The sequence below is a fragment of the Pan troglodytes genome, chromosome 3, assembly GCF_028858775.2.
Source record: "Pan troglodytes isolate AG18354 chromosome 3, NHGRI_mPanTro3-v2.0_pri, whole genome shotgun sequence".
In the NCBI taxonomy this organism is placed as follows: Eukaryota; Metazoa; Chordata; class Mammalia; order Primates; family Hominidae; genus Pan; species Pan troglodytes.
Window position 1 is genome coordinate 166957895 of NC_072401.2, and position 26703 is coordinate 166984597.

At 37.9% G+C, this 26703-nt stretch overlaps 2 protein-coding genes across 10 annotated transcripts in view; both read left to right on the forward strand.

Annotated features, from left to right (window-relative positions):
* The window catches only part of KLHL2 (kelch like family member 2), a 115763-nt gene extending 109906 nt beyond the window's left edge, over positions 1 to 5857 (forward strand). For 3 of the 6 annotated variants that reach the window (XR_008547659.2, XR_010156741.1, XR_010156740.1), the window contains 3 exons: positions 547 to 690; positions 4032 to 4095; positions 4744 to 5857. Coding sequence is in view for 3 of the 6 variants with exons in the window: in XM_001150117.6 (XP_001150117.3) it covers positions 547 to 690; positions 4744 to 4772 (173 nt within the window). In the remaining 3 variants the exon portion in view is untranslated. The remainder of the gene's footprint in view (positions 1 to 546; positions 691 to 4031; positions 4096 to 4743) is intronic. The other 3 variants (XM_001150117.6, XM_054683473.2, XM_063809984.1) reach the window with 1 other exon arrangement.
* A 3792-nt stretch (positions 5858 to 9649) lies between these two features.
* On the forward strand, positions 9650 to 25818 carry MSMO1 (methylsterol monooxygenase 1). 4 transcript variants are annotated; one of them, XM_003310562.7, is made up of 6 exons: positions 9650 to 10466; positions 16036 to 16321; positions 20478 to 20626; positions 21302 to 21428; positions 22870 to 23024; positions 24403 to 25818. In XM_003310562.7, the coding sequence occupies exons 2-6, from the start codon at positions 16067 to 16069 to the stop codon at positions 24596 to 24598; spliced, it is 882 nt and encodes a 293-aa protein (XP_003310610.1). In that variant the 5' UTR covers positions 9650 to 10466; positions 16036 to 16066; the 3' UTR covers positions 24599 to 25818. The 4 variants fall into 4 exon arrangements, with proteins under 4 accessions (XP_003310610.1, XP_003310611.1, XP_016807966.1 ...); XM_016952477.4 differs by having other exon boundaries at positions 10439 to 10648; XM_063809985.1 differs by having other exon boundaries at positions 10461 to 10824.
* Positions 25819 to 26703: the final 885 nt, after the last annotated feature.

Here is a 26703-nt window from a genome sequence, read left to right on the forward strand (position 1 = left end):
TGCATATATAAAGTAACTACTGCATAAATGACACTCAGTAGGAGCTTAGAAGTGGTATTATGGTCTCCTAATATAGAAAGAATTCTTTTTTTTTTTTTTTGGAGACAGAGTCTCACTCTGTTGCCCAGGCTGGAGAGCGGTGGTGTGGTCTTGGCTCTCTGCAGCCTCTGCCTCCCTGGGTTCAAGTGATTCTCCGGCTTCAGCCTCTTGGAGTAGCTGGGACCACAGGCACATTCCCCCATGCCTGGCTGATTTTTGTATTTTTAGTAGAGATGGGGTTTTGCCATGTTGCCCAGGCTCATCTCGAACTCCTGACTTCAAGTGATCTGCCCACCTTGGCCTTCCAAAGTGCTGGGATTACAGGCGTGAGCCATGGTGCCTGGCTATCCTAATATAAAAAGAATTCTTTTCATGCTCACTATTTTCTCTTCTTGCCTCCTTTCAAAGAAATTAGTGTCTCTGGATTACCTCACTAAACATGTACAGTGATACTCATATTCATCCCAATTTTTTAAATAATTGTTTTCTCTCTGTAATTTTTTAAAGGAGTTTGTGCAGTTAATGGTCTGTTATATGTTGTTGGAGGGGATGATGGTTCCTGTAACTTGGCGTCAGTAGAATATTATAACCCAACAACCGATAAATGGACAGTTGTGTCATCGTGTATGAGCACAGGGAGAAGTTATGCAGGTAACAGTTGTCTCTAAAGTCAATTTCCATACAAAAAGATGACCTCATTATGAATGTTATATTAACGAAGTTTTTCTGTTATAAGAATAAAGTCTTTTCTCAAGGTATAGTTTATATCTTATTCTTAAGATGATTAACATTGGCTGTATATATTCTGAAATAAAGTACCAGTATACTTTTGTCATTCTACAGTCATTTGTATTCAAAATCCCAAATCTTTGATATACAAAATCATATAATAAAATTTAATGTAGCTAAAATCTGTATGCAGAGGAGAAGAATTCATATGTGGCAAGGCTTTAATTCCTGAGATGTCCAAGAAATAGGATAGGATTCCTACATCTCCCCATGGTGTGGCTCCATGAGATAGTATTATAGTGAGGCTGTGGAATAATTTTTCTTTCTTAAGCATAGTACTGGTTGAGTTATAAAATGTGATTTTTTGGTCCATTCTCTTAGTAAGATAAATGATAATTTTAATAAATATTATGGTGAGTCTTTATGTTATTTATTTCAATTATATTTATCTTGCTTTTAATAGTATAATGTTTCTGTAACAAAATTGATCCAATAGTGGAGGAAGAAAATGTTTAAGCTCATTAACCATCACTGTTGCTTATGTATCATTCAAAACAGTACTGAGAAGAACTATGTACAGTAGAATTCCAGTATAACATGGATGAATATTAGATGAATTTTTAAAACAACTTCATTGAGGTATAAACTGACAGAATACATAGCGTACAGTTGACCCTTGGACAACACAGGTTTGAACTGTGTATGTCCACTTACATGCGGATTTTTTTCAATAATTATGTTGGAAAAATTTTTTTGGAGATTTGTAACAGTTTGAAAAAACTCAGATGCACTGCATAACCTAGAAATATTGAAAAAATTAAGTTTAAGATTATGAACACATAAAATATATGTAGATATTAGTCTGTTTTATCATTTACTACAAAATATCTACAAATCTGTTACAAAAAGTTAAAATTTATCAAAACATATGCACACAAACTCTTACGGGAACAAACACCCACAAACCATAGATGGTGTCATTCACAGTCCAGAGAAATGTGAACAAACCACAAAGATACAGTATTAAATCATAACTGCATGAAATTAACTGTAGTATGTTACTGTACTGCTATAATAATTTTATAGCCGTCTCCTGTTGCTGTATTGGTGAGCTCAGCTGTTGTGAGTATCCACTTAAAAAGCTGTGAGGCGCTAATCACCTTTGAAAGAGCAATTTGTCTCTTCAGCGATGCGTATCTCAGTAAAAAGTTCTCTCTCATGGTTCTGCCTTATTTTTCATCATGTTTACTGCAATATCATAAACCTTGAATAACACCATGGGACCCATACAAAGTGCCACCGGTGATGGTGCTAGGAAGTGCTTCAGCGAAGCAGAGAAGAGTCATGACATTACAAGAAAAAGCTGAATTGCCTGAGATATACCATGGATTGAGGTCTGCTGCTGCACTTGCCCACCACTTCAAAATAAATGAATCCAGGGTAGGGATCATTGTAAAAAGGAAAAAGGAAATTCATGAAGCCGTCCCTGCAGCCATCCCAGCAGTTTTGAAAACTTCACACTTTTTGTGAAATCCCTTTTTATCTTGTGTTGAACATGCAGCTTTTATGTGGGTGCAGGATTTTTGTTTTTGAGACAGAATCTCACTCTTGTCGCCCAGGCTGGAGTGCAACAGCGTGATCTCAGATCACTGCAACCTCCGCCTCCCAGATTCAAATGATTCTCATGCCTCAGCTTCCTGAGTAGCTGGGATTACAGGGATGTGCCACCACACCTGGCTAATTTTTAAATTTTTATTATTTTTATTATTTTTGATTTTTTGGTTTTGGTTTTTGGTGGGTGCAGGATTGCTGTAAGAAAAGCATACCTGTCAACTCTAATATGATTTGAGAAAAAGCAAAGTCATTATATGACAACCTGAAGCAAAAGGAAGGTGAAGGATCTAAAGCTGGAGAATTTCCTCAGCCCACTCAAGCAAAGGATGACTTGATAATTTTGGAAAGGGGTTTGGCTCAAAAAATGTCAAGATAACAGGAGAACACTTCTGTCAACCAAGGGGCCAGCAGACGAGCTCCCAGATGCCATGAAGAAAGTTGTTGAGGAGAATGGATATCTGCCTGAACAAGTTTTTAATGCAGACAAATGTGCCACCAGGGACATTTATTAGGAAGATAAGCAAGCACCAGAATTTAAGGCAGAAAGGGATAGGCTGACTCTACTATTTTGTGCAAATGCAGTTGGGTTTATGATTTGGACTGCTCTTATCTAAAAAGTTGCTAACCCCCAATCCTTGAAGGGAAAATATAAATACCAGCTGCCAGTCTTTTGATTGTATAACAAGAAGGCCTAGACAAGAAACCTTTTCCTGGACTGGTTCCATCTATGCTTCAGGTTCAGGAAGTACCTTGCCAGTAAGGGACTGCTTTTTATTTTGATATTGGACAGTGCCCTTGGCCACCCAGAACCCCATGAGTTCAACACCAAAGGCATAGAAGTGGTCTACTTGCCCCTAAACACAATGTATCTAATTCAGCCTCTAGATCAGTGACCATAGGAACCTTAAAGGTTCATTATACATGGCACTCTATGGAAAAAATTGCCAGTGCTATGGAAGAGAATCTCAACAGAGAAAACATGAAAGTCTGGATGGATTACACCATTGAATATATCATTGTTATAGAAAAAGCTATGAAAGTCATCAAACCCAAAACAATAAATTCCTGCTGGAAAAAAACTGTGTTCAGATGTTGTGTATGACTTCACAGGAGTTATGACAGAGCCAGTCAAAGAAATCATGAAAGAGATCATGGATGTGGCTATAAAGGTTGATGGTGAAGGGTTTCAAGGTATGGATCTTGGAGAAATTCAAGAGCTAATAGATAACAAACCAGAGAAATTAACAGAACATGACTCGACGGAGATGAGTGCTTCTTAACCACTGCCAGACAATGAAGAAGATGTAGAAGCAATGTCAGAAAACAAATTGACATTAGACAGTCTGGCAAAAGGGTTTGGTTATTCAAGACTGTTTATGAGTTACTTTATGAAATGGGCCCTTCTATGATATGTGCACTGTAACTGAAGAAAGTGGTGGAAAGAGGATTGGTATTATGTGGAAACATTTTTAGAGAAATGAAAAAAACAAAAAAGTCAGACAGGAATTACAGTGTATTTCCTTAAAGTTGCACCAAGTGTGTCTGCCTCTCCTGTTCCCCCTGCCTTCCCTTCCACCTCCTCCACCTCTTCTGCCTCTGCCACCCCTGAAACAACAAGACCAACCTCTCCTCTTTCTCCTCCTCCTCAGCCTGCTCAATGTGAAGAGACAAGGATGAAGACCTTGATGATGATCCACTTCCCCTTAATGAATAGTAAATATAGTTCCTCTTCCTTATGACTTTTTAAATAACATTTCCTTTTCTGTAGCTTACTTTAAGAATACAATATATAACACATAACATGTTATGACATACATAACATATTACATGTAAAATATGTGTTAATTGACTGTATCAGTAAGGCGTTTGGTCAACTGTAAGCTATTAGTAATTGTGCTGGAGTAAAAAATTATACATGGGTTTTTGACTGCGTGGAGGGTCAGCACCCGTGACCGCCATGTCGTTCAAGGGTCAACTGTATATTTAAAGTATATAATTTTATTACTTTTGACATAGTATATACCCATGAAACCATCACCACAATCAAGATAATGAACATATCCATCATGCTCAAAAGTTTCTGTGTTCCCTTTTGAGTATATTTTCCAAATTGTAACTACAAAGAGGAAAAGACTAGTTCTGGATTAAATAGTCTTATATTTAACTAGTCCATAACTAAACAGAGTTTTCACTGTCATTTAGATTAAAATGATACTACTACTAAAGTTTAAGAAAGAGATTCTGAAACATGATTTGTACGGTTCCTCCTGCCTTCGTATTATAATGAAGAATTGAGTGTTTTCTCAGAGATACAGAATGCTGCCTGTGACTTCTTTTTTCTCTCTTCATTTCTTTGCTCAGGGGTCACAGTTATTGATAAACCATTATGAGCCTGAAGGACATTTTCAGCATATTTATACATGAGAAACAGCCTTCAACAAGTATTTGTGAAGTGACTGAGAATCTAGCACTTCTCCACTTGTAGCTGCACTTTAAGTCTCAGCAGAAGATACGATCGTCTGCCTTTATAGGCCTCGGATACTGAAGATTATTTTTGGTAGAAGCACCGTGTAGGCTTTTTCTGCAATGAGCAGCAGCTGACTGAATTTTCATAAGAAACCTGGACTGCAGGACTTAATCTGTAGTCTTTAGACAACAGTTGCTTTCATAAAGACTAGTTCTTATCAACCTTGAATGACTACAGATTATTTTGTGAAGGAGGATGAAGTAATGTGTGTTCTTGTAAAATTAAATTTTATCTTTATTTCTTCTAAAAATCTGTATACCAGGAACTGAAAATCTTTCAACAGATACTAAAATCTACGTAAGTATACAAACTAGTTGAGGGATACACTGTTTGCTTTTATAAAATAACTTTGATTACATGAATATAATAAATTATGTGCATATAAATGTGTGTCTATATGCTTTCCTTTAAATATGTTTGAAAAGATGTTTGAAACTTGATTATACTATTTATAATTGGCACAGTACTTTGAATTATGCCAGTACTACATTGTAAAACAGAGTTGTATTTTTTGATATTTAACAATGCTTAACACTTTAAATGCCACTTCTGAGGAATGGACCTGGTGTAACACACTTGAATATGTGTGATGCCAAACTTTTTAAAATACAATATAAATTATGCTTATTTATTATTTTCTTTAGTTTAATCTTGGTCATGTTTTGGTGTGTATTTTTAATTTTTTTCTTAAATTAACACTTCGGCATGAACATTACTGCAGGTTTTTGATGAATATAATGAATGTATGGAATTCAATTGAATTTGCATGGTCTTCGGAATTTTTTCTGTGTGTATAAATTTAGCTGCTATTAACAGAAGAGAGAACTTTCTGTGAGTAGCCATGTGTGTTGATCAGATACAGTTTTTCTGAGATCTTCAATTAATCTCTTTAAAAATGACCAAAACATGTCTTTCTTGAATTAACTTTGAATAAAAGTTTGTATATTATTTGTTTCACAGTGTTCTTGATTTTTATCTATTTAGTTTTGTGTTAAAGTTTCCTGTTAGTTTTTTTGCTCTTTTATAGTTTGCATTTTGTCACTTCACAAATCTGCATTTTTAATTTATTGCCAAAGGGACCTCACCTACAAGACAAAACTATTAAATGAATAACCGAAGTCAATAAAAATGGTTCTCTTTCCAAGGAAAAGTAACTTCAACTATCAAGGAGAGGTCTGTCAAGGATTGGTAAAATTTAAACTTTTTATATTTTTGTGTCCCTGATATGGGTAGGGCATGAGATAAGGATAAAACAAGTAGTATTAGACCAAAAGGAAAGTCAAAGAAAAAAAATACCTACTCCAAAGTAACTGAGAAATAAACTGTGGTTTTGATACCAAATAAAAGGAATTGAGGAAATAGGAATAGTGGAGTCAGGTAGGCAGCTGAGGTGCTGGACACAGCAGAGGAAGGGAAGAGGGGGAAGGAGGAGGTGATGGGATATTGTGACCATTCCTCAGGAATTAAAAAAGTTGGCATGAGCTGTTGCTAGACCAGTTGATAATCAAGAGGAAAGATTGCTATGATAACATTTCGATTCAAATTTAAACATGGAACCACATTTAATACTTAGTTGAACTTTCCATTATAAATGAATTTAATCAGAAAAAGCCTATGCTCAGTTGATGAAAACATGAATTTCTGCCTTACAGCACATCATTGTCAACAAACATGTTGAAGGTCTAATGAACTTGGAGTAGTCGGCTGTTTCTGACAGAGGCACCAAGAAAAATGTATGAGGTCTCTGTCTGTCCTGATCACTTCCAAACACTAATGTTCTATATGAATCTATCAATTAAAGATTTATCTGAAAAATCTTAAAGCTTTTCTTAAAATATAATCTCAGCCTATTAAAGTAACAAAGACTTAACTACATAGCATGTCAAATACCTCTATCTTTACTTTCTTAATCTTTGAAGCTTTAATAGCTATACTATAATTGCCAAGGTTTGTCAGTAGCTGGATTCATAGCTATGATTTCAGAGACTTTACACATACCTCCTTCCCCCATGCCAACCTTTGTCTTTCCAGTTTGAAATTTTTTTAAAGGCATATGGAAGTGTTCTCAGCCTATTCCATTGTTGTATGAAAAATAAGAAGGCAGAGAGGTGTCTTAGAAATCCTGCCAAGGAAGCGGCCCCATGTTTGAGCAGAGTTCAAGGCTGGATCCACATACCTGCGTTGTGAAGCAACTCGTCTGCCTGCTTTGTTGGGATCTATGCCTTCTTGGCTGAAAGCAGTGATGACTATGGTTAAAGCGGATGGTGTATTTACTGTCAGAAGACTATCAGTTCTTTCCCTGTTTCTTACGGAGTCTGGTGTATGATTCCTGGTATTTATTATCTCTTTATCGTTCCTTACAGCATAAGAACCCAGGTATTTGTAATCCTAACTGCTGATGCGTTATGAGACTTAACTTTATGAGGTGTAAAAGGGTCACATGAAATTACATAGCAGTGTGCTGACACCATCTTGGTTTAGTTTTGTCTTAAGCAAACTGCCTCCTACTGACTTCCATGGCTGCCAGTGTCTCATTTTGGAGAGGAGGCTACGCTGGAGAATGGAACTATATTTTGAGTCAAGATTCTGGGGTTCTAATCCTGGCTTTAAGGAAAAAAGCCATGTGGTATATTGGAAAGCCCATGGGCATAGAAACAGAAGGGTTCTGGGTTTGCAGCTCCCTCTATCAATTGCTAGCTGTGACTTTCAACACATTACTTAACCTCTAATCCTTATTTTGTTTTTAAAATGGCAATAGTAGTGTCTGTGTCACAAGGTTGTTGCGTTTGAAAGAAATGATGCATGTTAATATGCTTGAAATCCAGCGGGCCCTCAATAAATTACAGCTATTGTTCCCTGAGCCCCCCGTTAGTCTTCATTGTAGGGAAATAAGTGAGTTGAGCTGCTGCATCAGCATTTTTTTCCAGCTCTAAGCCTTTAAGGTTTAAAATAATCTGACCCCTCCATACACCTACGCCTGCTCTGATTTAGAAAATGTAATACTGTGGTAGAATTCCAAATCAGAAATAATTGCTGACATTTACTGATCATATCTTGTATGCCAGAGACTCTGCAAAGGGCTTTACATATGTTATCTCATGTAATCATCATAAATAACTCTTCGAGGTGTAGGTATTATTATTTTACAGAAGTACCAGATAAGACAGAGAAGTAACTTATCCACTGCTAATAAAATGCCAAGCCTAGTAAGTGTGGCCCGATAGTGTGTGCTATTGATGCTCACCTGATAGAGGATGGCAGGTTTGGGCAGAGAGAAAAGTTGGGTGGCAGTGCAGTCATCACACAACCAATAGGATGGGGAGCTCTGGAGCTGGGATGGCCAAGCAAAGTAGCCCTACATTGGTTTAGGGGATTTTATACGTTTCAACCAGTTACTTGACTAGCTGTTGCCTAGAAAGGGGGTATACCCGTGGGGAGAGGTGCTTCTCTTTGGCAGTACTCAGCAGCTGGAGGAATGCCTGCTTAGGTCTTGAAGAGGGGGATCTGGGTGGTGTGCCACAGCATCCACTACAGGACCAACAGATTCATATGCCCACTGCACAGTATACGCTGAGACAGCAGGGTTTGCAGCAGAGAAAGTTTAGTGATGGCAGGGTGCCGAGAGGAGATGGGAGGAGACCCTCAAATTCATCTCTCCGAGGAGTTCTGTGCTGGGGCTTTTAAGGGGATCCTGGAGGGCAATGGGCTGGAAAATTAGGGTCCTCGATTGGCTGGGGTAAGGGGGAATGAAACCATCAGGATGTGGGAACTGCATTCTTTGGTGAGTCAGCTCCTTGTCAGACCAGCTGAGTCAGTAGTTTCATCAGTATGAAGGACCTGAAAGGTTATCTCAAAGCACAAACTTAACGTTTCATAATGTTCAAGTTGTTGTCTATAGAGCAGTTAGGGGAAACTATAACCTTGTAACAGAGTCTACATGATTCTGAAGCAATAGGCAAACAATTATGAGGAAGGGGTCAGACAGCAAGCTGACCTAATTATTAATCCTCAGTGTGCTGCAAGCTTGGTTTAATTTCGTTCCCCCCACCCCTTTTTCCCAGATTAATTTCATAAAGTATATAGGGACGGTTTCAGACACCACTGTAAAGGCATCCTAAAGACAGGGCTGACCCTGACAACCAAGGGACAGATGCCATTTCTTTTCATTTGACGTGACCTCTGTGATGATACTTTACAAAGAATGTGTGTGCCAAACATGAGGGATAGACGAATAAGTACAGGTCACACTGAATCTAAAAAAGACACTTTTCAAGAGGGAACTTCCTCAAGGAGATAGTACCTGAATTGATGGGGCGGCATGGAGATGGCTGATTATTCCAGGCAGAAGGGCCAGTTTGAGCAAAAGCATGGAGGAATGAAACAATAGTATTCTGTTTTCAGAAGCTGTATATATTTGACACAATATACACATAATCAAAACATCATGTGTACGCCGTAAACACAATTTTTGTCAATTATACCTTAATAAAGAAGGAGGAAAAAGGGCCTTCACTAGCCCAAATGATGCCCCTGTGCGGTTTTTTCTTTAAAGGCACCTCTTCCGTTAAGTGAAAGTTTTAGTATATTATCACATCTGTACAGTTTTATTATGAAACCCCAGTACACAATATTTTAATGTTGAGAGATGGTGTAAACTGAGCTTTAGAGCTGCAAAGACCTGCGTCAAGCCCCCGCCCCCGCCCCCGGGCACTCATCGTCCAGCACAACAATTGCAACAACACCTGGGCGTTCTCAGCCCATGTAGCGAGGTCAAGGTCCTGGGAGCCGAACTCTCCCTTGATGTTCAATCTTTTTAAATCTTTCCCAGCCTCTACTTCTCATCTGCAAAATGACGATAATCGCATTTGAAATTCTCCGTTTCAAAATGCAGGGATTTATTAAAGGATACGTAGGCTGGGGAAACAAGGGAGACGAAAGATCTAAATCTAAATGGTAGACCAGAAAAAGGAAGGCAAGGGTGTCTGGAAACACAAAACAGTCAACATAGATTTTAAGACTCATCTATACTCTTTTCTTCCCGGGTTTGGGAGCTGCGGTTGCTACACAGGTCACATTTGAAATAAAAGTCCTGGGACTGCGGCTGGCGCGACACTTTCCCCCGCACAGCGCAGGCTCTCACTGGGAATCTGCCGGGAACGCAGTTGCCAAGACGACTCCGCGCGGCAGGGCGAGGCGGCCATCCGTCTGTGCCCGCCCCCTCACGCCGTGACGCGCACTCACGCTTCCCCGCCTCCGGGCGCTCCGCGGTGCCGACCATTGGCTGGCCCTGCAGGTCTCACTATCCTCACTCCATCCGCGGAGCAAATGGCTGGGACCGCCAGGAGCTCGTTCGCGCGAGTCACACGATGTCGGCAACTGCACAGACCAATCACCGTGCCGAGAAGGCGGGGCGGGAGCCCTCGCAGGCCAATAACGACAGGACGGACCGCCTGGCCCACCCGGCTCCACCCCCCAGCCAGGCGAGGCAGGTTCCGAGGCTGGAACACCTGGCGAGTCCTCGGTGTCGGTGGCCGGCAGTCATCTCGCGGCCGTTCAGGTGAGGGGGTTGGAGGAGTGGCTCATGAGCGAGGAAGGGGGAGCAGGCGGGCTCCTACCCGGTGCTCCGTGAGATCGAGGGAAGCGGGTTCGGGGTGCGGATGCACGCGCTGGGCGGGACGCTGGCAGTGGTACCCGAGAGGGGGCGGAAGGAGACTGGAGTGAAGGTGGGCCTAGGCTAAGGTACGTGCTAGAAAGGATGAAAACGGAGTGAAATTCTTAAGTGATGGAACTAGGCTAGGGCATGTTTCTTGCCCTTTAAAATGTGTTGTCTTCGGGAGACAGGACGTAGAAGACAGTTGCAGCACAGGGTGATAGGCTGGCGAAAGTTATACAAAAGCAGGAAACACTAGAAGGAGGTAAGATGTAGTATGCTTTGGGAGTAGTGGCGTTGGGAAGGGCGTCCGAGAGGAGGTTACTGAAGGATGACTAGGAGTTGGATGGGAGGACATCACCTGTAAGGGAACGGTATTTCCGTGGGCAGAGAGGAATGAAGCACTAGCAACCATGAGTGATCAGATACTGCAAAAATGTGAAGTGTAGGATGGCGAGAATGTAGGAAATGAAGAGTGAAGAAGTCTGGAAGGGCCTCGTGTGCATCAATCACAGCGGGGCTTGATCTTTATGCTTAGGGCAAGCACTCCCTTGAACTTTGAGTGTTTTAAGGAGGTTATCTCTGATGTTTAAATTTATATAGATCGTGGCATTGCATCTTAGAAACAAGGTTTAAGAAGGGCAAGCTTGGAGGCAGGGCAAGTCCAGAAAATGAAGGAGCTGGTGAAATCCGTGTTAAAGTGCCAAAGGACAGAGACAGGCTGACAGCTGAACTTCAAGGTTTCTGAGAATCCACAAATAACTAAATTTTATCTAGTCAACCTGCTCCAGAACAGGCTTCCAGTCATTTAGGTTGCCCAAGAATGAGTAAAGGAAAAGGAAATTCAATTTTCCAAGACCTTGTCTCCCCTCTCCTCTTTAATTCCTTGTTCAGTTAGCAACAGTATATCCATTCCCTCACTCCTTTGTGAAAAGTAAATTCCTGAATGTTAACTAAACCAAGTGTTTCTAAATTGGGTAAGAGTTTGAAGACTTAAGGCAGCAGAATGGGAGAGACTTAAAACGTTATGTCTGAGAATTAGGCATTAGAGGCGGCCTAGTATTTGGGCGGGGGTTGTGAGGAGCACATACTGAACCTTTGGACCTGTTGAGTGAGTTCATGTGCCTCTGAACTCTCTGACTGGATATGACCAGTAAACTTGGATAATTAGATCCTGGAGTTTAGGGGAGAGGGCTAGAGATAGAGATGATGGATATCAGCATATTTTTAAAACAGAAAATAGTTAAGATCACCCAAGACAATCTGGAATCGTCTGGGAAGTTTACTGGGAAACTTTCCAGCTTCAATTCTCATATTCTTTCTAATCTCCTGGTTGAGTCTTTGGAGTTGCTGTTCTCTCTATGCAAAACCCCTCCTTTGACCCTCTCTCCCTCACTCTATTTTTTAATTTGTCACCTCCCTCTCCTGTTCTAGGTCTCAGTTTAGATAGCACCTTTCTCTAGAAGTTTATAGCACTGTGTATTCCCCCCTTTATTGTTCTTATCACATAATTTTTGATGGTTTGGACACTAGTTGTTATTCCTCACTAAATTTTATGTTTTGTGAACTCAGGGGTAAGGGCACCAGCTAGCACAATGAATGCACAATACTTGTCAGAGTGAATGCATTTGAGTTCCAAGAACCAAGGAAAGGCGGTATTTCAAGAAGAGAAGTATCAAATCTTCCAGATTAGTCAAATAAACTCCAAAAAAAAAAAAAAAAGGTTTATTGGATTTGGCAGCTGGAGATCCATAGCGATTTTTTTTTTTTTTTTTTTTGAGACGGAGTCTCACTCTCGCCCAGGCTGGAATGCAGTGTCGTGATCTCGGCTCGCTGCAACCTCAGCCTCCCGGGTTCAACCAATTCTCCTGCCTCAGCCTCCCCAGTAGCTGGGATTACAGGCATGCGCCACCACACCCGGCTAATTTTTTTGTATTTTTTTGGTGGAGCTGTTTCACCATATTGGCCAGACTGGTCTGGAACTCCTGACCTTGTGGTCTGCCCACCTCAGCCTCCCAAAGTGCTGGGATTACCAGCGTGAGCCACCACACCCAGCCTCCTTAGTGATTTTAGTAAGAGTAAGTTCAGTGCAGTGATGACAATAGAACGCAGATTGCAGTTGCTAGAATATAAACAGGAAATAAGAAGATAAAGACAACTCATGTGGAATACCTTTTCATAGGGCTTAGGTAAACTGTAGGAATTATTCTCCTTGTACTCTAATGCTTATTATGGGTTTTATTTATAATTATAGTGTAATATAATGGATGACTGCATGGGCTTCCCCACTTAGCATTTGTTAAGTTAAGCATTAACTTAACATTAAGCATTAGACTTTGGGCAAGTTGCTTAATCTTTCTAAACCTCAGTTATTTTATCTATAAAATGGCGATAAAATAATACCTACCTCACGAAGGTGTGGTAAGGATTAAAGTGAAAATGTAGAGAGCAGGTGGCATGCTTTGAACACAGTTCTTGGCACAGAAAGTGCCCAATAATTGTTAGTTTCTTGTAGCTATTACATGCCAGCTCCTGTGCTAACTAAGCGCTTTATATGCATTGTCTCTTGGACTCATTGGAAGACCTACTGTTTTAATTTTTGCTGCTGATAAAACTGCATCACAGAGAGGTTACCTAATTTGCCCAAGGTCACAGGACAGGACTAGTAAGTGGTCTTGGTTCATTATCGTCAAATTTACTAATCACCTTGAGAGAAATTAAGATTGGATGGTTGCCTTATTTTACAACTTAGAAGATGATGGAAGACGTTTTGGTGCAGGTGGGGAGCCAGATTGCAAGTAGCTCAGTGAGTTGTGTGGGTGAGTTAAGCAACCTTTTTTTTTTCTTTTTTTTTGAGACAGAGTTTTGCCGTTGGTGCCCAGGCTAGAGTGCAGTCACAGCTTACTGAAACCTCCACCTCCTCATTTCAAGCCATTCACCTGAACTCCTGACCTTAGGTGATCTGCCCGCATCAGCCTCCCCAAGGTGCTGGGATTGCAGGCGTGAGCCACCATGCCCAGCTGAGTTAAGCAATCTTTATGTAGAGCTCTCCTTTGAGAAAGAAGGTGGTTGGTTCAAAGAAAGATAAATGGGACAGTGGCTTGGAAGAGGTAATGGAGGCTAGGAAGGTGTTTATCAACAAAGGAAGATGTAGGCTGGGCGCAGTGGCTCACACCTATAATCCCCACACTTTGGGAGGCTGAGATGGGAGGATTACTTGAGCCTAGGAGTTTAAGACCAGTCTGGGCAACATAGGGTGACCCCTGTCTCCACAAAAAATTTAAAAAATTAGGCAGGTGTGGTGGCGTGTGCCTGTGGTCCCAGCTACGAGGGGCTGAGGTGGGAGGATTGCTTGAGCCTGGGAGGTCGAGGCTGCAATGAGCCATAATTGTGCCACTGCACTCCAGCTTGGGCGACAGAGTGAGACCCTGTCTCAAAAAAAAAAAAAAAAAAAAAGGAAAGAATGTGAATGTGTTTTTAGACCTGAAGGAATGGATTCCATGAAGGGAGAAGGATGAAAGATGGGAAAGGATAAGTGATGGACAAGTTCTTGAGGTAAGATAAGAACACAGGAAGACTAGTCAGTCTTAGAGGAAAGAATGAATGAGCAAAGAAATTTTAAGGCTTGTAATGACACAGGATGGAACACTATAGTCACTGTGGTGTAAGTCATTTGAGATGAGTAGGACAGAAGAAGGACGGCCTGAAGTGAATACAGATGCCTGAAGGAGTTGGCTAGGTTCTCAATATTCCTTCTGTAGAATGGGATAAAAGGTCAGTTTGAGAAGTGTTGGGGAAGGGGACTTTTAAAGCACTATTTAGAATGCTTCTGAGGCTTTAAAATACTCATTTTTAAAATGGTCCAAAAAATTCATAAATTAGAAGCAGCAGTGGTGAACATTTTTAGGAAAGTGACTCTTGAGAAGTTTATTTTTTGGTTAGTGACCTATTGAGCTTATTTATTAGGTAAGTAGAACATGCTCATTTAAAAAGTTTAAATTGTGCAAAAGACATAAATCAGATTTTTTTTTCTGTCTTCCATAACACTATTTCCTACCCCGCCGCGCTCTGTCTTCCATAACACTCTCCCCTACCCTGTCGCCACTCTGTCTTCCATAACACTGTCCCCTACCCCACCACACTGTCTCCTACCCCGTCACGCTCTGTCTTCCATAACACTCTCCCCTACCTTGCCACGCTGTCTTCATTAACACTATCTCCTGCCCTGCCACACAACTCTGTTTTCCTAGAAGTCACCACTGTAAATTTTTCCCTTTGTATCCATATGTACATTTTTTGTTTCTGTGTGTCTGTGTATGTACATATGCATAAAAGTGCATAGATAAAATACATATCCTTTTCAAAAAATCTTAAGTGGGGCTCTTGCTATGCATACTATTCTGTAACTTGTTACTTGGATTAACACTGTATCTTAGACATCTTTCTATGTAGAGCATATAGATCTTCCCTGTTCTTTTAAAGGGCTGTATAATTGTCTATGGAAGGACTTAATTTATTTAACCCATACCTTGTTGATGGCTTATTTGTGTTTTGCTTTTATTTTTTCCTCTTTGTTTTTGCTACTACAAGCAATGCTTCCTTCCATCTTAGTGTATCTGTCTTTGTACCCTTGAATGAGAAAGTTGCTGGATCAAAGGATGTATTCATTTTGAATTAGGTGTTGCTAATTTTTCCTCCAATGATACACTGATGTATCCCCCCTGCCCACAGTGTGTGGTCATGCCTGTTTTCTCACCCTCTTACCAGTACTGGGCATTAATAAGCTTTTAAAGATTTGCTACTCAGGCTAAAAGTGTCTCTTTGTTTTAGGGTGCATTTCATCATTTAATGAAGTGAAGATTCTTCCTTGTTTAGTGACCATTTGCCTTTATTTTTCTGTGAACTGCTTGTGAATGGCATTTGTCATTCTTCTGTTGTCTTTTTAGTCTTTTTTCTAAAGCACACTTTGTAGCCCTTTGTTGTAAAATGTTGGAAATATTTTTCCCAGTTTGTCATTTAATCTTTGACTTTGTATTTCTATTCCCCAGTAGGAGATACTTAATTTTTATATACTCATATTTGGCAGGCTTTTTCTTTATAGGTTCTTTTGGCTTTAAGTGATACTTTTAAACCCAGCTATTGCTCATTTAAATTAGAAGCTTTTCCATGAGAACCACACTGACGATTTCTTTAAATATAGCTTGAAAAAATTTTTCCCCTATTGTTCTTTTAGCTATTGTTCTTGAAAATAATGTGTTTTTTAAAGGAATATCTACAAATAGAAATGGTGATGATATCCAGCAAATGTTTTAAAATGGTGTAAAACCATTTGTACTCCTTTAGTAATTTTTTGGTAAAAAATTTATACTCCTTTAGTAATTATCATTTTTAAAATGATCAGAGGATGCATTTTTTAACTGTTTTATTTTTTGAAAGCTCATTGTTTAACTTATTATATATGTATTCATTTCTACAGAATTATAAGGCTGTCTGCAGAGATTTGAAAAATGGCAACAAATGAAAGTGTCAGCATCTTTAGTTCAGCATCCTTGGCTGTGGAATATGTAGATTCACTTTTACCTGAGAATCCTCTGCAAGAACCATTTAAAAATGCTTGGAACTATATGTTGAATAATTATACAAAGTTCCAGATTGCAACATGGGGATCCCTTATAGTTCATGAAGCCCTTTATTTCTTGTTCTGTTTACCTGGATTTTTATTTCAATTTATACCTTATATGAAAAAATACAAAATTCAAAAGGTGAGTATAAGGGACTAGAAATAGAATATTATTATTAATGTTGCTGAATATTTTAAAAGTACATAGGGCTTTGTTTTGTGAGGCTAAAGCAGTGATATCCAATAGAAATATGAAGCCACGTATGTAATTTTAAATTTTCTAGTAGAATACATAGAAAAGGTAAAAAGAAATAAGGAAATTAATTTCCTAATGTGTATTATTTAGCTCAATAAATGTAAACTATCGCTGGGTGCAGGGTCCATGCCTGTAATTCCAGCACTTTGGGAGGCCAAGGCAGGAGGATTGCTTGAGGCCAGGAGTTCAAGACCATCCTGGGAAACATAGCAAGACCCTGTCTCTACAAAAAAGATACAAAAATACCCAAGCATGGTGATGTAAGTCCTAGCTACTTATGAGGCTGAAGCAGAAGGATTGCAGCACTATACTCTAGCATAGGCGACAGAGTGAGACCTTGTCTCAAAAAAAATAAGAAATAAATGTAAATTATTATTTCAGCCAGTAATCAAATTCTAAAAAATACTTAATGAGATATTTAATAAGTCTTTGCAATTCCGTGTGTATTTTACATTAATTTTAGTCTATCTCAATTTAGACTAGCCATGTTTAAAGTGTTTGGTAGCCACATGTTACTAGTTGCTCCTGAATTGAGCAACACAGTCCTAGGTCATTATTGATAATATTTCAAGAATACTTTGTTAAATTGGGCTTTAAGTAGATGTGATGGTTATCTAACTTAAGTTTATGAATTTTAATGTTTAAGCTAGCTGGAAAGGAAAGGTATGGTGATTTGCGCATATTTTGCAGTTCACCCCAACTCTATGTTCCAGCAAATCTAAGGGACTGTTAATACACTACGACCTTGATCACGGCTATTCAAGTTTTTTTCCCCTAAATATATGGTAGGTAGTTCTGCAGCATTCGTATCATCCCAAATAAGGAGGTGATGCTCCTCGTTTCTGGATATTTGCTTCATTGCACTAAATGTTGAGAGGTCGCTATGTACATGACAAGGTGAAATCTCATATGTAGCCTGTGAGCTTGATGTGAGCATTTGGAGTAGCTTATTAGAAAGATGAATTATTTGTTAGAATTTGTAAGCTGATGATAGTTTCTAGTGTTTGTTGTTTACTTTTCATAAAAAGTCATTCCAAACTAAAACTCAAGGGCACACAGTCTTGGTAGAAAGTAGACCATTGAGAGTATTCATCTATGGAAAGTAATTTACATTCACTCAGTACAATTGGCCCTCCATATCCATGGGTTGTTGTATCCATGGATCCAACCAACTGCAGATCAGAAATATTCAGGGGAAAAAAATTGTGTCTATACTGAACATGTACAGTCTTTTTTTTCCTTGTCATTATTCAAAATGACAACTATTTATAGAGCATTTGCATTTTATTAAGTATTATAAGTGCTATAGAGATGATTTAAAGTATACGAGACGATTCGTGTAGGTTATGTCAAATACTATGTCATTTTATATCAGGCACTTGAGCATCTTCAGATCTTGGTATTTGCAGAAAGTCCCAGAACCAATCCTCAAAAGATATACCAAAGGACAACTGTATATATTTTGGATGGCAGTCTGTACACATTCTCTGTTATCATTCTGTTAGTTTCACAACCTCTCCCAGAGTCTCACTTTGAGCAGGTATTAATATTAGTCCTCTCTGGGGATAATGCAGGGGTCAGATGACTGTGGACTCCAGGCCAAAGGAAAAAAGAGCAAAGGGTAAAGGCGAAGGAAATAAAAAATAGGAGGGCCAAAGGAGAGTACTCTGTGACCCTCAATTAAGGTCACAGAAGCTCCAAAGTGCTTTTTAGGAAAGCACCTGCTTTGAAAGGCAGAATTAAGTTTGGACGTCTAAGTTCTAATGCACCTTTAGGGTGACTGTGGCTGCCATGTGTCACCCAGTGATTTATTTATAGGGCTCATTCATTGTAATTCATTGTATGGCTGGCCAGGCAAAAGCATCCTTTTTCTCCTTCACTGCACTTTGCAACTGACTCACTGGTTAGAAGTAGTAACCTTTCCAGAGAGACAAAGAGCTTTCTCAGGCAAGGGTATATGAGCAGCTTTAAAATATAGTGTGGCAAAGGAAAGAATAAGCTGTAGTCTAGTTGGTCAGAGCTAGTTGTTTATGAACAGATTGAAAGGCTGGGTAATTTGACTTCAAGTCTGTACTCAGCAAGTCTTTATGTTTCATAACCGTTAAAGTCCATGCTTTGAGCATTTTTGATAAAAAATGTGATTTTAAGCCAGGACTAGTTTTCACAAGTTAAAGGAGTTTTAAAAGAAACCAAAATATTGGTACAAATTAATTACAGGTTTATGCATTTTGAAGGCAGATACCCTGATTAACATTGAGGGTATCAATTGTTTAAGATAACATATTTGAGAATTATATTTAACATATGCAATAAATGTTTTTATTCTTAAAATTGTCAAAAAGAATAGAAGAAGTTGGTGGTGGTGATGAAATAGTACTAAAGACTTTCTTCTTTCAAACAGAACAGACAACTGGAGAGCTAATGCACATCCTTGCTAGTTAGGGGAAATTTCACAGGAATGAAAAAGTAAAGCAGACTTTGCAGGATCTATTTCTTTAAAAAAAAAAAATACATCTTAGTAATTCTCCAAAAATTTTCTTCAAAGATAAATGTACTAAAAATATTATTTCTGAAGTTTGTGGCCCTTGTAAAGGTATTCCTTTATATTAAGTACAGTTATGCATAAAGAAAGTAAAATATGGTAAACTTTCATATTTCACTAGGTATGAATTTGTATTGCTGTCTTTGTAACTAATTTATGTGTACTCTAAATGGTATAGCATGTGATTTTATTATAGTTGATTAACTTTGTAATTTCTGTAACTGCATCAATATCACAGTCTACCTGGGAAATTAAGTCTATTAACCATAGTTGCTGTAGGAGACAGTACTATTGCCAACTGAAGCCTGAATCCTTCATTTATTTTGTCCCCAATTACAGAGTGGAGGTTTAGAGGAGTGGGGTTAGATAATGCTGAGATTAGAAATACAAAGGCAGCTGTCAGATCCTCCCATTTTATTGTTGAAGAAACTGAGTTGTAAACATCACAAGAGCTAGTTAACTGGTGAGTAGCAGCCCTGGTATTACAGCACAAATCTCTGGATTGATTCTTAGTTCAGTGCTTTTCCTATTTTTGTCAGGAAGATAACCCTTAAAGAATTTCAAGAACAGAGCTGGATCTGGAGACCTAGATTTTAGTTAGTCCAACTTCTGCTAATAACTGCGTGTGTGACCCTGCCCAAGCTGGTTGACCTCTTTGGGCTTCTGCTGATGCGCAGTAGTTCCTGTACTTTGGATATCGTGGTTCAATTAAAAGAGTTTTGTTGGCAGATACCTGAATTTTTCAGCAGTGACATTTAAAACAAAGCAATAACTGATACTTATTGTCACCATCGTTTTGTAAAGCCCAAAGCACTTTTTTAAGTGCAGTCCTATAAATTGAATACATTTAGTTAGTTTTTGTTTTGTTTTGCTTTGGTTTTTATAATGACTTGCTAAGCAAATGGGTATCCTGATGAGGTCTTAACGAACATCTCATGTTGATCTAACTTTTCTCATTTTGACTTGAATCTGTGAACTCCATAATCAGGACACATCTCTGTACTTCTCAACTCAGAGAGTTTATAATTCTGTCATTGGATTTGAACAAAACTGCATTTATTTGTTGGAATGAATACCACTGAGTGCCTGGAAGCATCGACTTACTGTGTAAAAGGCTTCCAATGCTTCGTATACAGCTTCTTCAATTGCGGATACCCAACTGTAATCTTAGCATATTATATTTCTTTTTCTCTGAAACTTCTGGTAAAAGAAGTGAAGTGAATGATCTGTGGCAGCAAAGACTGGAGAATTATTCATTCCATAGTGTTTCTTAGTTTGTTTGAGATCATCATGGCTAGGCGCATCTGTTAACAGTTTCTTCACCTGAAGTAGTGATAGTAGTTGTCAAGAATTTAGAAGGCAAAGATTCCTGAGTCTTAGTTATATAAAGTTAACATAACTGACATAGAATTAAGGTCCAACATAAACAGAGAAAAAATTAGGTCAAGTTAAACTCTGATAGCAGAGACTAATATTAGATGTTGTGATTTTTCTTCGTAGGATAAGCCAGAGACATGGGAAAACCAATGGAAGTGTTTCAAAGTTCTTCTCTTTAATCACTTCTGTATCCAGCTGCCTTTGATTTGTGGAACCTATTATTTTACAGAGTATTTCAATATTCCTTATGATTGGGAAAGAATGCCAAGATGGTACGTAGATAAAAATTTGGCTTTTACACCCAATTGTGGCTTATTCAGTTAAGTTATACTTAATGTTTGTTCTAAACTTTGGAAGTAAATAAATAGTAGAAAAGTAAATCACAGTAAAATCTTAAAATGTTTCCATTTTTACATCTTTTAAATATTTTATTGGAAGGTGAGCTTCTAGTATCAGAAGTTTCCCTAACGTCTTTTGTATGTTTATATACATGTATAAGTGCTTATGTCGACAAAAATATATTACATTTTAATTTTAAAATGAATGAAATATATGAGAATCATTTATGAGGTTTATAGAAATTGTGTTTACATAAACAAAAATATGTGTGTATATATATATACACACACATATATATACACACACATATATATATACTCATGCGTCACTTAACAGGGATAGCTCTTGAGAAAAGTGTCATTAGGCAAGTTGTGCGAACATTGTAATGAAATGAAATTGGTCTAGTGGGCAGTCTCTTTAACCTTATATCAAGTTATGTAGCTGTATCTGGTGGTTTTGAGAATTTATTTATGAATATATCCAATTAGGTCAACCTGGTAAGTGGGTGGGTGGTTTTATGTAATGTCTCAAGCAGTGATCACAACTAAAAGTCTGGATAGTTCAAGTGAAAATTATTTCTTACACATTACAACATTTTTATCTTAAAGGTATTTTCTTTTGGCAAGATGCTTTGGTTGTGCAGTCATTGAAGATACGTGGCACTATTTTCTGCATAGACTCTTACACCACAAAAGAATATACAAGTATATTCATAAAGTTCATCATGAGTTTCAGGTATGTGAGAGTTATATTTAATTCTTTCTGTTAGAGGCAAAATGTCTATTTTAATTGCCTGAGCATTTTTCTAAAATTGTTGGTGACGTTTTTATTTTCTTTTCCTTTGGCATGATTATTCAGAACAATACACACACATACAAACAAGCCATTTCTACACATTGTCTTCATTATTTAAATTTCATGGTAAATTGAGATCTGAAAGAAAAATATTATATGAAAGTTTGGACTTCCATCCTTGTGGACAGTGCTACACTGGCACAGCTAGATCCTCACATTGCTAACTCCCACAAAAACAGTAACTTTTATGAGCACTGCTTTTTTTTTTTTTTTTTGAGATAGAGTTTTGCTCTTGTTGCCCAGGCTGGACTGCAATGGCATGATCTCGGCTCACTGCAACCTTCACCTCCTGGGTTCAAGCAATTCTCCTGCCTCAGCCTTTCAGGTAGCTGGGATTACAGGCGTGCGTCACCACGCGTGGCTAATTTTGTATTTTTAGTAGAGACAGGATTTCACTATGTTGGTCAGGCTGGTCTCGAACTCCTGACCTCAGGTGATCCACCCGCCTTGGACTCGCAAAGTGCTGGGATTACAGGCGTGAGCCACCATGCCCGGCCTATTAGAATTGCTTTGATGTAGCTTTGTCAAACTGGTTATGTGAGTATGTTTTGCATTGACCGTGATTACATGGTGTGCCAAATCAAGCATCTCTTTATTAGAAGAACAAATATAAATACTTAAGTCAAAATTAGAGTTCAAGTCAATTATTTAATGCCTTTATCTTAAACCATCAAAGACAGCAAGATTTTATATCCCTAGACTTTTGATGTGGAGTAAGGTATTTTTATTGAGAATTGCTAGTATTATTTATAAGTGTATGACTAGATAAATCATCACTACATATAGAATCAATATAACTTTGTAAAACTTTATGCATAAGTAGGATATATATATATATATTAGTGAAGTCTCCAGTGAAGCAGAATCATTGGGGTATATATATGCAGAGAGAGATTTATTTTAAGGAATCAGCTCATGCAAGTGTGCGGCTGTCAAGTCTGAAATCTGTAAAGCAGGCTACAGACTAGAAATCCAGGTAAGAATCGTTGCAGCCTTGGGTCCAAATTCCATGGAGCAGCAAGTTGGAAACTCAGGCAGGGTTTCAGTGTTGCAGTCTTGAGAATCCTTCTTCAGGAAACCTCAGCCTTTTATCCTGAAGGCCTTCAAATGACTGGATGAAGCCCACCCTCATTATGAAGGGTAATCACCTTTACTCAGTCTACTGATTTAAATGTTAACAACATCTAAAAAATACCTTCACAACAACATGTAGACTGGTATTTAATCAAACAGTTGGATATCATAGCCTAGCCAAGTTGACACATAAAATTGACCATCACAATAGCTAAGAAATTGAGAATTTCTTATCTGTTTGTCTTAGGCTCCATTTGGAATGGAAGCTGAATATGCACATCCTTTGGAGACTCTAATTCTTGGAACTGGATTTTTCATTGGAATCGTGCTTTTGTGTGATCATGTAATTCTTCTTTGGGCATGGGTGACCATTCGTTTATTAGAAACTATTGACGTCCATAGGTGAGTATTAATTTCTGTTCAGGTATAAAGCATAATGAAATATATTTATTTTCATGGCCATAAGATTATCATATTTCAAGTAGACTAATAGGAGAAGTTAATCTTCTTAATGTTATATTAAGAAAACATAATTGTTGGATAAAAGTTTAAATAATAGATGTTTTTACATTCTAGCCTATGCTGTTATAATTTTTATAGTGATAATGTGTTATTAGGGCAAGTATATATTCAGGACCAGCAATTTCCTTATCCTTCTGTAGTAAAGCTAAACCTAACTCATATTTGAAAAAAAATATCAAAGCATTCAGCCTTCATTGAATAAGACTTTCTAATCTCTACTGTTCAGCACTGATAAAGGCACTTGCAAGATGAAACTACTACTTGTAACACATACATATTTCAAACGCATCCTTTCTGTTGATTGGAAGACATTTTGTGGTAAATTATTTATATTGAATGCCTTCTTAAATGCTTATCCTAATTGTTCATTATTTTTTAATTATATGTTCATTGCATTTTGACTTGGGACATACTTCTGTACTCATGAATGCAGAATATCAAATTCTAAGAATTATTTTTAAAGTGCTAAAGTAGCAAAATTAATGCTTCTAGTCCTAGGCAGAGAATATTCTTCTGTAGAAAAATTGTAATTGACATTTCTTTCTTTTTTTTTTTTCTATCCATTGTTTCTTTCTGCCTTCCTTCCTCTAAGCTCCTCAAAGGAAGAGAGGGTTAGAGTGATTCAACTAAGTATAACTGGATGTCTGATTGTAGATATGTAGTTGGAAATAAAGGAGCATACTTTAAATGGGACTCTTTTTTGAAGCCATTTGTCTTCTCCCAACTATAGAAAAGTACACTGGTATTTTGATTAATTGTGGTACATTTGATTCCAACTTGTCATTGCCTAAAAAAGTAAATGAAGTTGCTATACAGGGATTCATGGGCCTGCCCTTTTTAATACTTGATACTAATTTTATGTGACTTTTCCTAAAAAACATATTTAGTATTTTGGGCTTTATTTACAACTGTTATACATGATGGTGAGAAAGCTTCCTCTAAAACATAAAAGAAAATTAATTCTTAAAAATCTGTGTCTAAAGATTCATTACTATAATCCGTCTCTTCCATCATTCATATATTTTATCATAAAATAAATGATTTTCTTAGATTTTTTTAAGGATTTTTTTTCTTAGAGTGGTTTCTAGAATATACACCATTTTCTGTGTTTGCTGTTTGTGAACACTTAGAAATAAAGTGGTCTAGGCAAAGTGGCATGTTATCTAAATTGGTTAATGTGAACACATGATTATTAATAAAAACAACAATCATTTGAGATGTATTTATTCCTTAATAATCTTTATTATTTTTGTTTCAGTGGTTATGATATTCCTCTCAACCCTTTAAATCTGATCCCTTTCTATGCTGGTTCTCGGCATCACGATTTCCACCACATGAACTTCATTGGAAACTATGCTTCAACATTTACATGGTGGGATCGAATTTTTGGAACAGACTCTCAGTATAATGCCTATAATGAAAAGAGGAAGAAGTTTGAGAAAAAGACTGAATAAATATCTCACGTAAACCTTCCTGAAAGATAAACGTTTTCCTGAATTCAGAAACTAGTAGCTAACATTGCTTCTGGAGAGCAGAAATAAGCATGTCTTCTGGCTACTAAGTGATAAAAAGAACATTAACAACCTTTAATTACCTTCCTAGTGGGAACTTTTTCTACTTTACCTACAAGTTCTATATATGTAGAAATGAATAAATATATATTTAAGTACAGTTTTCATGAGGAAGTTTTAAAAGGCCATGTTCCTAAGCTTCCAAGAAGGTTTTGGATACTAGAAGTATTAATCTGTGGCTTTTCTCCCAGTAAAACCATAGGCCTGAAGTTACATTGGTCTTTAAATCTTTTAGATATATACTGGTCATTTCAGAAAATTCTTCATAGTGGTATTGGCCTTATATTTAGCTTTTTTTTTATTTTTTTTTATTTTTTTGAGACAAAGCCACACTCTGTCTCCTAGGCTGGAGTGTAGTGGCACAGTCTCAGCTCACTGCAACCTCTGCCTCCCAGTTCAAGCAATTCTTCTGCCTCAGCCTCCCAAGTAGCTGGGATTACAGGCACCTGCCACCACACCCAGCTAATTTTTGTATTTTTGTAGAGATGGGGTTTCACGATGTTGGCCAGGCTGGTCTCGAACTTCTGACCTCAAGTGATCTGCCCACCTTGGCCTCCCAAAGTGCTGGGATTACAGGTGTAAGCCACTGCGCCCAGCCTTTTTAACTTTAAACATGTTTTAGAATTTGCCTAAAGATCAAAATATCATGGATTGAACCTCATCAATTGATAGCAGTGAGTGACTGAAGCTTCCAAATCAAGAAAAGCCAGCACCAAGAACTTCCATTCTAATCTAGAGCTGACCAGTTTGAGCTGATTCTCTCTTTGAAGAGTCCTTGATTGCAGTGCAGTACTGGCATTTCTGAATGGATGTAAGTGGAGTATTTTAGTCTAAAGGCTTTTCAAATTACTTGAATTTTTTTAAAAATTGAGGAGCTTTATTTCTATTTACCCTTCCATTTTTGTATATCAAATTTCCATTGTCATTAAAAACTGTATCTTGAAACTTTGTGAACTGACTTGCTGTATTTGCACTTTGAGCTCTTGAAATAAATGTGATTTTTGTGTGATTATCTGGTTTCCAGTTTTAAACATTAACTGTCATCTTTTATTCTTAAACTTGAAAGTACAGAAATCATTAAATTATTAAGTTGTACAATAAAAGGATTGGTTTCTTTTTTTTTTTTTTTAAGTGCTTTCTTTGCCGAAATGTTTCCTGGCTGTTTGAACATGAATTTTTCAGGTTTAAGTATTATGGGAAATCGTCTTGACCTAATAAAGCAATACATACTGAGGCAGTTCTTTGCCCTGCTTAGATAATGTATGTTTTCTGTACAGTTGAAGAATAGAGCTAAACTTTTCAGGGCTGATAAAATCTCAAGTATCTAGTTTGTAACTCATCAAGGGTTGGGAATTCTTAGTATGTGGTGTTAATTATTTTTATTTTTTTAAGCTGCAGAGTCATTATCTGGTAACTTCCTTTTTTTCTTTTTCTTTTTTTGAAACCTTACACGGTAAAGGTGTCCAGGTGTAAGGGATTCAGATATTTAAAACTGAGAGTGTTTTGTTTGTAGGTCATGCTTTATACCTTGTATGTGGTTCATATGCCCACGTGTGTGTGTGTAAACTTGTTATAACCCTCAAGCAACAAATTTGGGGCTGGCTGCAATTAAAATTGTGCTGTGTGCTACAAATAGAGCTACCATACGATCCAGAAATCCCACTACTGGGCATTTATCCAAAGGAGATGAAATCGGTATATGGATGAGACATCTGCACCCTCAAGTTTATTGTAGCACTTCACAATAGCCAAGATACCGAATCAACGTAGTTGTGGATAAAGAAATGGATAAAGAAAATGTGGCATATATACACAATGGAATATTTTTCAGCCACGAAAAAGGAACCTTGTCATTTGTAGCAACATGGAAGGAACTGGAGGACATTGTGTTAAGTGAGGTAAGCCAGGAACAAAGTTAAATACTGCGTGTTCTCACTCGTGGAAGCTAAAAAGAGTTGATCTCAGGGGTAAAAGGTAGACCAGAGGAC

Bases quoted from the DNA above. Each gene is read 5' to 3' on its own strand.
- MSMO1 (XM_003310562.7), top strand. From the start codon at position 16,067: ATGGCAACAAATGAAAGTGTCAGCATCTTTAGTTCAGCATCCTTGGCT. The intron at 16,322-20,477 runs GTGAGTATAAGG...TTTTCTTCGTAG, and splicing joins AAAAATACAAAATTCAAAAG to GATAAGCCAGAGACATGGGA. The intron at 20,627-21,301 runs GTACGTAGATAA...TTTATCTTAAAG, and splicing joins TGGGAAAGAATGCCAAGATG to GTATTTTCTTTTGGCAAGAT.